General features: G+C 43.3%; 1 protein-coding gene across 2 annotated transcripts in view; it reads right to left on the bottom strand.

Moving 5' to 3' along the window:
• The window catches only part of LOC311494586 (helicase ARIP4-like), a 32,416-nt gene extending 20,646 nt beyond the window's left edge, over positions 1-11,770 (bottom strand). Inside the window, exon 1 of one of the 2 annotated variants that reach the window (XM_084553695.1) lies at positions 11,584-11,770. In XM_084553695.1, coding sequence (XP_084409821.1) covers positions 11,584-11,587 — 4 coding nt within the window. In that variant the 5' untranslated portion in view covers positions 11,588-11,770. Of the gene's footprint in view, positions 1-9,343; positions 9,539-11,583 lie in introns of those variants that run through there. The other variant, XM_084553694.1, reaches the window with a different exon arrangement.
• Positions 11,771-13,048: the final 1,278 nt, after the last annotated feature.

Here is a 13,048-nt window from a genome sequence, read left to right as displayed (position 1 = left end):
ATGTTGCTCAGATGACGTCTATGACTGCTGTTAGTCTTCTGTCCATCACCACACAAAGCCCCGCCCCCAAACGATGTGATTGGCCCAGCAAATCGTTGCCGGAGCAGAATCAATTCTCAAAAGTAGAGACTCCAACTTTACTGCAGAAAAAATTAGCGGGCAGGGGAAGTCGTGTCGCTAAGTCATTTACACAAAATCTTTGTGTTTCTAGCTTCCTAGCCTCCACGCTAATAGTAGAACTTTCCTCCTAGCTTCATAGCGCCCTGCGAATAGTTGCTCTTTCTAGCGTCCTAGCATTTCAGCTAGGAGTAGCTCTTCCTAGTCTCCCAGATAATAGTAGCTCCTCCTAGCATCATAGCTACCCACTAATAGTAGCTCCTCCTAGCTTTCTAACATCCCGCTAATAGAAGCTCCTCCTAGCTTCCTAGCTACCCACTAATAGTAGCTCCTCCTAGCTTCCTAGCACCCCGCTAATAGAAGCTCCTCCTAGCTTCCTAGCACCCCGCTAATAGAAGCTCCTCCTAGCTTCCTAGCATCCCGCTAATAGAAGCTCCTCCTAGTTTCCTAGCATCCCGCTAATAGTAGCTCCTCCTAGCTTCCTAGCACCCCGCTAATAGAAGCTCCTCCTAGCTTTTCTAGCATCCCGCTAATAGAAGCTCCTCCTAGCTTCCTAGCTACCCACTAATAGTAGCTCCTCCTAGCTTCCTAGCACCCCGCTAATAGTAGCTCCTCCTAGCTTCCTAGCACCCTGCTAATTGCTAATAGTAGTTCTTCCTAGCTTCTTAATCATCCTTTGAAGTGCATTCAAGTTCAACTGTTTGGTCCGGGACACATGAGGACACGTCACAAGTCGGTCGTTCTTTGAATTCAGTTTCTCTTTAAACCCTCAAAGGACCGAGTCAAACCGGATCGTCTTGGTTCTAGTAAAACTGCGGCGATACAAAGTGATGAGAACAGCTGACTGACGGCTCAGACTGTAATCTGTGGTTTGCTTTTTTTCGTAGAAAGAAACAGAAGAGATCAATGTCACGGTGGCACCGCTAATTTCCTGAGCCAATTAGATTTATTTAGAGTTGGTGTTTCAGTTATGAAACTGTTTTTCTTAGTTATGAAAGAGTTTCTCATGGAACTAATGTTGTTTGTTCCAGAGATTTGTGGTATCTCTGCAGTCTTGTGTGTTTGCTTTTGATTTCTAACAAGAGGAAGAAGGAAATAAAAGATATTTATTAAAAAAGAGTTTTAGGAATCGATGTCAGATCTTTGAATCAAGATTTGAAACGGAAAACAGATTTCTTTTAAACTTTTGACAGAATTTGTGAAGAAACAATGAGCCGAAGCCTAAACACAACTTTTAGCCGCATACTTGATGATTGCAGATTTATTTACATCTATAAATCATGAATTCAGACAAATACAAACGTCCAGAGGAAATATAAAGTCTTAGGTAGTTGACATCAGATCCTTCTGCCTCTTCCCAGACCGAAATAATCTGATCACGTGAAACTGAGGAGGAGGAGGAGGATTACAGATGACGACAGATGTTTACTACGAACAGCAGCCGAGAAACAAACTGTCGGGTTATTCAACACCGACACATGGAGGAGATTCCAGGAGTTGGACCAGAAATCTAACTAATTCATAGAATCCAAGAGACGCATTTCCAATGAGACAAATAATCCCCCCCCACCGCCCCTCCTTTTACTAAGAAATAAATATTTCTATGAACATTTCCATTATCTAACGTGTTTTGGAAAAACAGATTAAATATGGGAATTGTGTAACGTCTGACTTTTGAGTGTGAGGGCAGCGGTGATGATTCAGCTGTTCATTAAGTAGCGCTCGTTAAAACAGATTATCACCTAATTCTTCTTAAGAAAACAAAAACTACTGCAGTGAGTAATTGTTTAAACTCTCCTAATAGTTCTCGTTTGAACATGCGCTACTATATCTATACTATATCTATTTTTAATTAGCTGAATCATCACCACTCAGTAAAGCATCACATTTTCTGAGCCATTCATTTGTTGGCTTGGACGACTCCCTCCAGCTTTGAGACTGTTCACGTAAACTAAACAACACGCGCCTCTAAAGAATGCGACGCCATCGGCAACAAACTCATGGTTGCCGTCTGACTTGAGGTTTGGAGTTTTTTGTTGTCACTTCAAGAGGGAAAGTACTCAACTAGACGTGTCTCAGATGACATGCATGACTACTGCTACTCTTCTGTTCATCACCACATTAAGCCCCGCCCCCAAATGATCTGATTGGCCCATCAGATCTATGCTGCAGCTGAATCAGTTCCCAACAGAGAGACTCCAGAACAACCGTCTGACACAAAGAATTAGTGGACAGGAGAAGTTGGTCTGGCTTCCAGGCTAATGGGAAGTAATTTACACAAACTCTGTGGTTTTCTAGCTTTCTAGCCTCCTAGCTAATAGTTGCCCTGATAGCCTCCAAGCTAATAAATGCTCTTCTAGCCTCGTAGCTAATAAATGCTCTTCCTAGCCTCCTAGCTAATAAATGCTCTTCCTAGCTTCCTAGCTAAGAGCATTTATTAATACTCTTCCTAGCCTCCTCCTAGCTAATAAATGCTCTTCTAGCTTCCTAGCTAATAAATGCTCTTCTAGCTTCCTAGCTAATAAATGCTCTTCTAGCTTCCTAGCTAATAAATGCTCTTCTAGCTTCCTAGCTAATAAATGCTCTTCCTAGCTTCCTAGCTAATAAATGCTCTTCCAGCTTCCTAGCTAATAAATGCTCTTCTAGCTTCCTAGCTAATAAATGCTCTTCCTAGCTTCCTAGCTAATAAATGCTCTTCCTAGCGTCCTAGCTTTCCCATTTGCATTACTAGTACTGGTTCAAATGGCAAGCTTAATGACGATGCTAATGGCGAGGCTATCTGTGACGCTAGTGGCATGTTTTAAGTGGAAACAACCTTTAGCAGAGGGTGGGTTCTAATCCATTAGGCTGAAATAAAAGTCACTACATTTGCTAATTAATGATGGAATATAATAAAAAATAACTTTCCTAATTAGACTCAATCAATCTGGACACTTCTGTTACATACATTTTTTGTAGCAGCCCCTTTTTGTTAATATTCAATCATTTCATTTCTCTTGTAAACATCATGTAGATTATGTATAGTATGCTGAGTGCCTGCACAGCCTCCAGTTTGAAAACAGGAAACCTGATTTAATCTGGCAGTAACCAGCAGCTTCAACTAGGTGTTTGAGTGTAAAGAGGTCAAAAGAGACGAGTCAAGTGTGAACGCGTTAACGGGGTCAGTAGGTTGAGTCCAGGACTTTACTTCCACCTGGAGGTCCAGACGACTGTGACCCTGTTTCATCTCCAGCTTCCTCTCTCTCTCTCTCTCTCTCACTCAGAGGAGAAAGTTGCTTCCTAACAGACAGGCCACCGCCGCCGAGGCCGGTCGAACGAGAAGGGACGCTTATGTAACCGCTGCCTCGGGCTGTTACACAACCAGCACAAGAACCTCACATCCTGAGCACACAAACGCACCACGTCACAACCAACGCACTCACAGGAGCCGGCGGACGACCAGTGACGTTTAGACGACGCACAAATAATCACATCTGACGTCTGTTCAGTGACTGCTACTATGCTCTCTCACTTTTATGGAGCTTTTACGAATGATTTGAAGTAAACAAAGAGTTGGAAAATCTTCATTCTGGCCACATCGTTAGGTACACAAGTCAATGCATTCTAGTCTTAATCCTCCTCCATGACAGAGTCAGAAAGGTGGTGATTCACCTAGATTATCATTATAGAGGATGGAGTTTGGTGGCGTTGTTAAACTTGGGTGGTCAAAATAATAGGAACAGCCTCCACAATGTAAACACAGTTGAATTAACAGCTTTCTCAGATATAAGAAACTAATACTGAGTGCCAGAAAGGAAGACCAGATGTAGAGCTAAGGAGAGCTACTGCTAGCTAGGAGGCAAGAAAGAGGTACTGTTAGCTGGGAGGCTGGGAGGAGCTACTGTTAGCTGGGAGGTTAGGAGGAGCTACTGTTAGCTGGGAGGCTAGGTGGAGCTACTGTTAGCTGGGAGGTTAGAAGGAGCCACTATTGGCTGGGAGGCTAGGAAAAGGTACTTCTAGCAGGGAGGTTAGGAGGAGTTACTGCTAGCAGGGAGGTTAGGCGGCGCTATTGTTAGGTGGGAGGATAGGAGGAGCTACTGCTAGCCAAGAGGCTAGGAAGAGGTACTGTTAGCTGGGAGGCTAGGGGGAGCTACTGTTAGCTGGGAGGCTAGGGGGAGCTACTGCTAGCTGGGAGGCTAGGGGGAGCTACTGTTAGCTGGGAGGCTACGAGGAGCTTCTGTTAACTGATAGGTTGGGAGGAGCTACAAATGCCAAGTTAATCTTCAGATGTGGAGGCAGTGAAGATTTTCTGGGAGCTGCGTGAGAAAAAAATAAATAAATTCTCCAAACGATGAACACACCTCTGTTATGTAAGCACTCTGAGTTATTAAAGCTGCTTTATTAGAGCGAGGCAGGTGAGTTATGAAACCCTACCGCTGGCAGTGTGTGCGCGTGGGGGGGTGGCCCAATTTTAAATGAAATGCTGACATTGTGGGGACATTGTGATCTTTTTATTAATTTGTTTTTATAACCTGTTTGGTTTTATACGGTAGAGAGAGAATGACAGAGAGAGAGAGAGAGAGAGAGAGAGAGAGAGAGAGAGAGAGAGAGAGAGAGAGAGAGAGAGAGAGAGAGAGAGAGAGAGAGAGATGGGTGAGGCGAGGGAGGAACAGACTGTTTGTAGGCCAGTGTGTCAGTGCTGGTGAAGAGGAGGAGGAGGAGGAGGAGGAGGAGGAGGAGGAGGATGAAGAGCGAGGACACACATGTCTGGATGGTGCTACCTGTTATCAGAGCGCTGGTCACACTAGAGCCGGTTACGTAAGCCTCGCTGGCAGCGTTCAGGACTCAGCGTGTTCTTTCAGCTCCAGAACAACCTCTGAGAAACCGCTCTGACAAATGTGTGTCATGACATAACACACACTCACTTGTCTTTCCTTGAGGTCAGTAGTGAAATAAACTATAACATACCATTTAAATTAGTCAAACTGTACTTTTTCTGACTAATATGAATAATCAGAATAACAGTTACCGGCCTGAGGTTGGTGAGAGAGTAGAATTAAAACGTAAAAAGTGTGATTTTGAAATGTAATTTAAGTCTGTCTTAGATTTAATCTAGATTTACAACACAACAAAAGAAGGAATCAGTGAAATCAAACTGTTCCCCAACACAATGACCTGAGTCTGGACTCAAAAGTTGAACGCACCACAGAGACTACAGCTGATGATGTGACAGGAAAACTTCCTGCCAGCAGGTGGCAGCAGTTTTTAGTCTTCATTTAAAAGAGGGCGACACAAAGAGCTAGCATTAGCTGGAAGGCTAGGAAGAGCTACTATTAGCTAGGATGCTAGGAATAGCTACTATCAGCTAGGAGCTTAGAAAGAGCTACTGTTAGCTGGGAGGCTAGGGAGAGCTATTATTAGCTAGGAGGCTAGGAAGAGCTACTGTTAGCTAGGAGGCTAGGGAGAGCTATTATTAGCTAGGAGGCTAGGAAGTGCTACTGTTAGCTAGGAGGCTAGGAAGTGCTACTGTTAGCTAGGAAGCTAGGAAGTGCTACCATTAGCTTGGAGGTTAGGAAGACCTACTATTAGCTAGGATGCTAGGTATAGCTACTATCAGCTAGGAGCTTAGAAAGAGCTATTAGCCAGGAGGCCAGAAAGACCTACTTTTAGCTAGGATCCTAATTAGAGCTATTATTAGCTGGAAGGCTAGGGGGTGCTATTATTAGCTTGGAGGCTAGGAAGAGCTGCTATTAGCTAGAAGGCTAGGGGGAGCTATTATTAGCTTGGAGGCTAAGAAGAGCTGCTATTAGCTACAAGGACAGGAAAAGCTACCATTAGCGAGGAGGCTACAAAGGCCTACTATTAGCTGTGAGGCTAGGAATAACTATCATCATCTAGGATGCTAGGTATAGCTATTATAAGCTAGGAGTCTAGGAACACCACTATTAGCTGGGAGGCTAGGAAGAGCTGTTATTAGCTAGTAAAAACAATATACTATAAGAGTCCTGCAGTAAATATCGTCTCCATGAAAGTATTGAGTATTAGTTGATTCTGTTTTCATTCATATTAGCACTCGAGTCCATGAATTGGACGTTCCAGTCCATCTGTGTTTCTTTTTATTTTCTATTCTTGGGTGTTTCAGGCAGATTGTACAGGAGACGTAATAAGTTTCTTCCAAGACATTTTCTTTTTATTTTATTATTTCATTTAAAATGCGAAATCCTTTGGTTGTTCTCGTGTTAACGACGTGTTTATTGGCGTTTACGACGTGTGATTCTGTCCCCTGAAGCCAAACCAGAGTTTTTTTCCGACCCGAGCATCTGACCAGAAACCAGCAGCACATGATTGTAGATACAGAGAAATAAGAAAATAAGCTCTGCATCAACTGAACAGACCTCCAACCAATCAGAGACTTTTAGCAGTAAACTAACTCAACTCCTGATTGGCCCTCAGATCTCTGCAGGAGCACCATCAGTTCTCAACGGAGAGACTCCAGAACAACTGTCCTCCACAAAACATCTCAAGGGACGTGTCAATGTTTACTTTCAGTTTGTAGGGGAAGGAATAACAAACCCCTCCAGGGAAGTTTGTCTCATTGGAAGCAACGGTCGCCATGGTTGGAGTGACCAATCAGAAGCCAAACCAAAGGGTCAACTTGGAGGCATTTAGATGTTTTTTATGCAAGTTACTCATAAAACCTTTCTGCTCAGAGATAAGAGGTTGAGACAGACAGAGAAACATGCGTCTAGTTTTATACTGAAGCTTTGATTTTCTTGCCGACTGTAATCGATTAATAACTGATTCTAACATCGTACAGAGCATAGAGGGAGAAAAGAAGAGTGTGCAAGAAGAAAAACAAAAACAACAGGAGCTTATAAGAGCGACAGAGGAATAAAAACCAACCAAGCCAGAGAGGAAAGCTGCTCTTACTGAGAATAAAGGGGGAGAAATGTTACACTAATTGAAAGAAATCCACAACACGATCCGACGGGAGGAAGCCCACGGATCAAAAGATGTTTCAACAAAGACGGCATTAGTGAAATTGGAGCCATGCGGCCAATGTGTTACGAAAGCTCCACGTGGTCCCGGTGTTTGGCCTGGACGCCGGCGCTGAACAGGACGAGCTGTTCCCGGCCGGCGTGCCGAGGCTCAACACAGCTGCAGCTCCCTCCCTCTGGTTTTTATTGTAGCACAGAGGAGCTGCTGAAAGCTGAAAGGCTGGTTTTTTATTATTTTTTCTCCTCTAACTCATCACTGGTGGACAGACTGTACTCACAGGAACCCACATACACGATGGGCGTGAGGGGGAACACCGTGTTCTTTCAGCCTTTATCACCGTCAGACCTGCAGCGTCGAGCCAAACACCCAGAACGATCCCAACGATTAGGAGCATTTAGACCTGATTTATGTCTGAATAAAGGAGACGTGGTTTCACAGCAGAGCAACAGTGACACAGCTTCTTCCTTCAGATCAGATCCTTAATGACTTCCATACTGCATCCCCTCCCTACAAACGTAAAAGCACAGAAAGTCCTCTCTCAGTTCGACCTCCTGTGAACCATCAGACGTCATCTCTGGGTTCACGAAAACCAACCGTTGATCCTCATTTATCAACTTTAACTCCAACATAAGTGGCTCAGCTCCAAGTTGCATCCAGACCAGAGTTTTAGCGGCGTAAGGACAGAACGATGCCGACACATATCGATTAAACTTGATTGTACTGTTGTACACAGGAGTTCTAGTTATTTCCTATATCTTTCTACATCCAGAATGCTTATTTTATAACCGTTTTCATCTTTATTCTTATTTAAGAGAGAGGAACGATTTGTCTATATGCTGTGAACGTATTGGGAAATTGACAATAAAGAAATCTTGAATCTGATATCAGTTCATTTCAGTTTCTAAACAAACTAAATCTAAACGTTCTCGTTGGTTCCAGAGGTCTGTGGTGTCTCCTCCATCTCTTCCATCGTCCTGACGCTGCTCTCACAGTTCTTTGGACTAATCTCGTCGCCCCGTAAGATTTCTAACGAGAGGATGCAGGAAATGGGACATGTTTGATGAGCCGATAAACAATCAGGAGGATAAACCAAACTAAACATCTCCTTCTTTTCTTTGACGTCCGCTACGTCCACAGTACCGACGATAAACCAACGAGGTGACCTTTTAGGACCAAACTGGGTCGCTCTTCTCAACTTGCGACTGACTCAGCGTTTATTTTCTGGTCTAAGCCTGGACACAAATGCCAGCGTTTGTCTAAAGAGGCTCCAAACAATCATAAATTAAGATTAAGACTCAAAGTCAGCAGCTGAACAGACTCTTAAACAGAAGAACTTGTAGCTTGTTTGTTAAATGACATATTTGCTTTACAGTCATGATGAAAAATGCAACAGAAACACTTGATGCTTCATGTTTTACTCTTTAAATCCAATCAGCCGTCAGGTCTGAAGGATCTCCATCACATGACGACTAATCTGTGCAGCGAGACGCAGGAGAAAACTAAAAACTATCACGGGATTCTGTAAATCGATGTCAGATATTTCAAATGAAGAACGACTCTTATCAGAAAATCTGAGTTTGGTGCAAACAAATTAAGATTAAAGTCAGACCAAAAAACTAAAATGACCAGAAGAACATGCAAAATGTAAAAGTTCATCTGTTAAATAAACTCAACTTTTTATATTTTTAACATGTTTATTTAAACCATCATGTAAATAAACATGTTCAGAGACGTTTTATCTGCAGGACCCCCGTGTACCCCCCTAACCCACTGGTCTGATGAACCATATTTTTCTGCCTCCACACGCTCCACACTTTTCCAGCGTGGCCCACATCCTGACCCGCGTCCACCAATCACGCGGCGGCATTGGTTTTAGGTAACCCTAGAAACAGCCAATGGGAGGGCGGCAAAAACCGAGAGCGGCTGATAGAGAGAGAGAGAGATGGAAGCAGGGGGTTAGAAAATAAAAAATAAAAAAACAAGAAGAGAAAGGAGGAAGAGAAGGAACAAGAGATGAGGTGAAGATGAACTAGAGAGAAGGACAGAGACGTCTGGATCTGCTGTTACACAACCACCTTAAATAACTTCTGCTGCTGCTGCAAAAACAACAAAGAATCTTCTGCAACTCGTCGTTTATTTCTAGTTTTTTGACGCTAAACTTTCAACCCAGTTCCCCCTCAGAGGTCAGAGGTCAGAGGTCCATGCATTCGTCAAAACAGGACGATAAAAGGCTGAAGGTGTCGCCTACCTGTGAAGGACTCGGACTCGTCCAGGAGCAGCATGATTAAAATCGCCTCCTCTTTCAGGATCAGGAGTTAGTTTAGTTTAAATGACAAGAGACGTGAGGAGGAAGAGGAGGAGGAGGAGGTGAATGTGTCCTCCTCTCAGCCTGGTTCTAGACTCTCTGATCCACTGACTGACTCTGAACCACTAGCGGCTCCGAGCGCTGCTTCCTGCTCAATAACAGAGTGAATGTGAGGCAGGAGGGAGGAGGGAGGAGGGGGGAGGGCCAGCAGCTGAAAACTTACATAACCCTTCACGCTGGAGCCGGGCCCCCACCAAGAGGGGGGGACTCCAACGGCCGATCACTCCTCCTTCCTTTACTCCTCCCCCCGTTTTACCCAAAAACAGCAAAAAAAAAAAAAAAAACCCCGCCCACATTTGACACTCAGGAACAACAGAGCATGAACGGAAGTTAAACACGACCGACAGACGGAGAGAGAGAGAGAGAGAGAGAGAGAGAGAGAGATCTGAACCCTGACGTCTGCAGAGGAATCCACAGAACGTGTCAAGGTCCCTCTGATGAAAGTGTCTAAAGGTCGTTGACTCAAATAAAACAGATTTTTAATCTTTTGCTGTTTCTCTCTTCAAAGCTGAAGGAAAACAAGAATAAACTTTAAATCCATTTATTTCCATAAACACTTTCAGTTTGTACAAGCTGCTTCCACATTTTGGTTTTGTAATCACTGGCCAAAACATTAGGTACACTGGTGAATATAATTAATATGACAGACCTGCTTTAAATCCTTCTGTATGACTGTTCTAATTAAATTAACTGGGAGGCTAGGAGGAGCTACTATTAGCTAAGAAGCTAGGAAGAGCTACCATTAACTAAGATGTGAGGAAGAGCTACCATTAGATAAGAAGTTAAGAAGTGCTAGTATTAGCTGGAAGGCTAGGAAGAGCTAGTATTAGCTAAACAATTAGGAAGAGGTACAATTAGCTGGGAGGCTAGGAAGAGCTACTATTAGCTAAGAAGTTAGGAAGAGCTCCTATTAGCTGGGAGGCTAGGAAGAGCTACTATTAGCTGGGAGGCTAGGAAGAGCTACTATTAGGTAAGAAGTTAGGAAGAGCTCCTATTAGCTGGGAGGCTAGGAAGAGCTACTATTAGCTAAGACGTTAGGAAGCGCAACTATTAGCTGGGAGGCTAGGAAGAGCTAGTATTAGCTAAAAAATTAGGAAGAGGTACTATTAGCTGGGAGGCTAGGAAGAGCTACTATTAGCTAAGAAGCTAGGAAGAGCTACCATTAGCTGGGAGGCTAGGAAGAGCTACTATTAGCTAAGAAGCTAGGAAGCACTGCTATTAGCTGGGAGGCTAGGGAGAGGTAGTATTAGCTAAGAAGTTAGGAAGCGCTACTATTAGCTGGGAGGCTAGGAAGGCAGTAAGAGTTACTATTAGCTAGGAAGAGCTACAATTAGCTAGAAAGTGACTTTTATTTGGGAGGCTAGGACACTAGGAAGAGCTACTATTAGCTAATAAGCTAGGAAGAGCTACTGTTAGCTGGGAAGCTAGGAAGAGCTACTATTAGCTAATAAGCTAGGAAGAGCTACTGTTAGCTGGGAAGTTAGGAAGAGTTATTATTAGCTCGGAGGCTAGGGAGCTAGTAAAAGCTACTGTTAGTTATGAAGAGCTACAAATAGCTAGGCAGCTAGGAAGAGCAACCATTAGCTTGTGGTGTGTGGTGCTGTTAAACTGACAGTGAAGGCAGTCGCCAAAACAATAGGAACATGTGCCGGTATAAGACAAGACAGTTTAATAGAACGACAAAATGAAACCCAGTTGAATCAACATCTTTAAACCAACTCTGAACACCAGAGCAGGCCTGTTATGTAAATATATATATAATGTGATTATGAAACCATTTTTATGAATAAAAGTTTAAAATCTTTGAGGGTTCACTTAAGGATGAAGAGTTTCCTGTTAGTTACTTAAACGTGGATTAATTCAAAGTGTTCATAGATATAAATGGTTTTAAAGTTGTTTATTGTCCTGATGAAGATTTATCAACAAAAACATGAAGTGAGGAGAGACTTTAGTTTTCTTTGGGAACAAGGACAACTCTCTGTGACTATTTCATAACATGCCTTATGAAAGCAGCTCTGAGTGAGTGGCCGGCTCCAGACTTGGCCAAGCAGCACATATAGGTCAGTGTTATAGAAACGCAACGGAAACACAGAAGAAGAGATATGAGCCCCTCAGGTACTCACCCATGTCATGTGGCTTTAAGTGTGTTTTTCTACTCCATGCCTCCTCCTGACACTTTCATTTCAAACTTAACTCCACCTGGCGTCAGTTCAGTCCACATCCATGTAAATCACTTCCTGTGAGAGAGCGTCTGTCCCCACGCTCGGCCTCGTCTCACCGCTTTAACTCCAGAGAGGACGGAGGGCCGGCCGCCGGGACAATTACAAAACAATGAGGTCGCTGAAAGCTGCCCCGGCCCGTTGCATGTAGGAGCCCCCCGCCCCCACTCTTCCTCCTCCCTCCTCCCTCCTCTAGTGCTGCCTTTCTTGTCTACCTCCTCCTCCTCCTCCTCCTCCTCAACTGATGTCAACAGGCCACGCCCACTCCTGAGAAGCTGCCTTAGGTAACAAGGCTAACGGGTTCAACCAGGAAGTGATGGAGGAGAAGAAAGAGAAGTAATTATAGTTTATGTTTTAAAGAACGATAGAGAAGGAAAAATAAATAAACACACGGACCGAGGAATAGCGTTCAATATTAACACATGCTTGCCACTTCATTAGGTACACTAGTAAAAACAGTCTGATAAATAATGAACGCTTGTCTTTGCTTATTAATAATGAAAAAGAGATTTTTATTTGCCTCTAACTGGGAGATTAAACCGTGAGCTCCTCTGCCAGTTTATTAGGTACACTAATGAGCGCATCTAATAAAGAAATGCAAAGAATATGTTCGTAATAATAATAACAAGGAAAGTAGTTTACTAAATTACATATTTAGGAGGTTAAAATGCAGAAACACTCAGGACTCACTGAAACTAAACTTGAACAACCCTCCACATCACCAAAAACTTACACTCACTGGCCACTTCATTAGGTACACTAGTGAAAACAGCAACTCTTGTCTACGTGAAAGTTCTGGTGTTCAGTATCAGTGTCTAATAACTGAGAGAGCTTTTCATTTAGTAGAACTATTGAACGGTGCTGTGTCGTACCAAAATATAAAATATAATAAATAAATAACAGAAATACTTTAGGGTTTAATTCAGTCAGTTCTCTGAGTCCGTTTCTACATCAGCTCAACATTAGATCAGTTATTTAATGCAGGACTGTTGTATTGGGATTTTTCTTTTCACATGTGTACCTAATGTTTTGGCCATTGAGAGTCTGTGATTACAAAACCGTTTCTATGGAGCAGAGAGAGGAGGCAGGGAGGCAGGACAAAGTAGAGACGAGAATAAATGTATTAAAAGTGTAATAAAGAGAAGAAGGAAGAAAGAATTAAAATCATGTGGTTCTGGAAAACTGGCGATCACACGTCATAAATGCAAATAAATGCGATGTAAACAAAGAAAGAAAAAGTAAACCCAGGGAGGTGAAGAGGAAGCGACAAGACAGAAGGATGGAGGAGACAGACGTCAACTAAAGGCAGCAGGAATGTGAAGGAACGAGCTGTGAACTCAAGGACCCTCGTTCTGGGGCCACGCTGGTG

Source organism: Chelon labrosus (assembly GCF_963514085.1).
Source record: "Chelon labrosus genome assembly, chromosome: 10".
In the NCBI taxonomy this organism is placed as follows: domain Eukaryota; kingdom Metazoa; phylum Chordata; class Actinopteri; order Mugiliformes; family Mugilidae; genus Chelon; species Chelon labrosus.
Note: the sequence above shows the minus strand (reverse complement) of the source record. Positions and strands in the feature narration are given on the sequence as shown.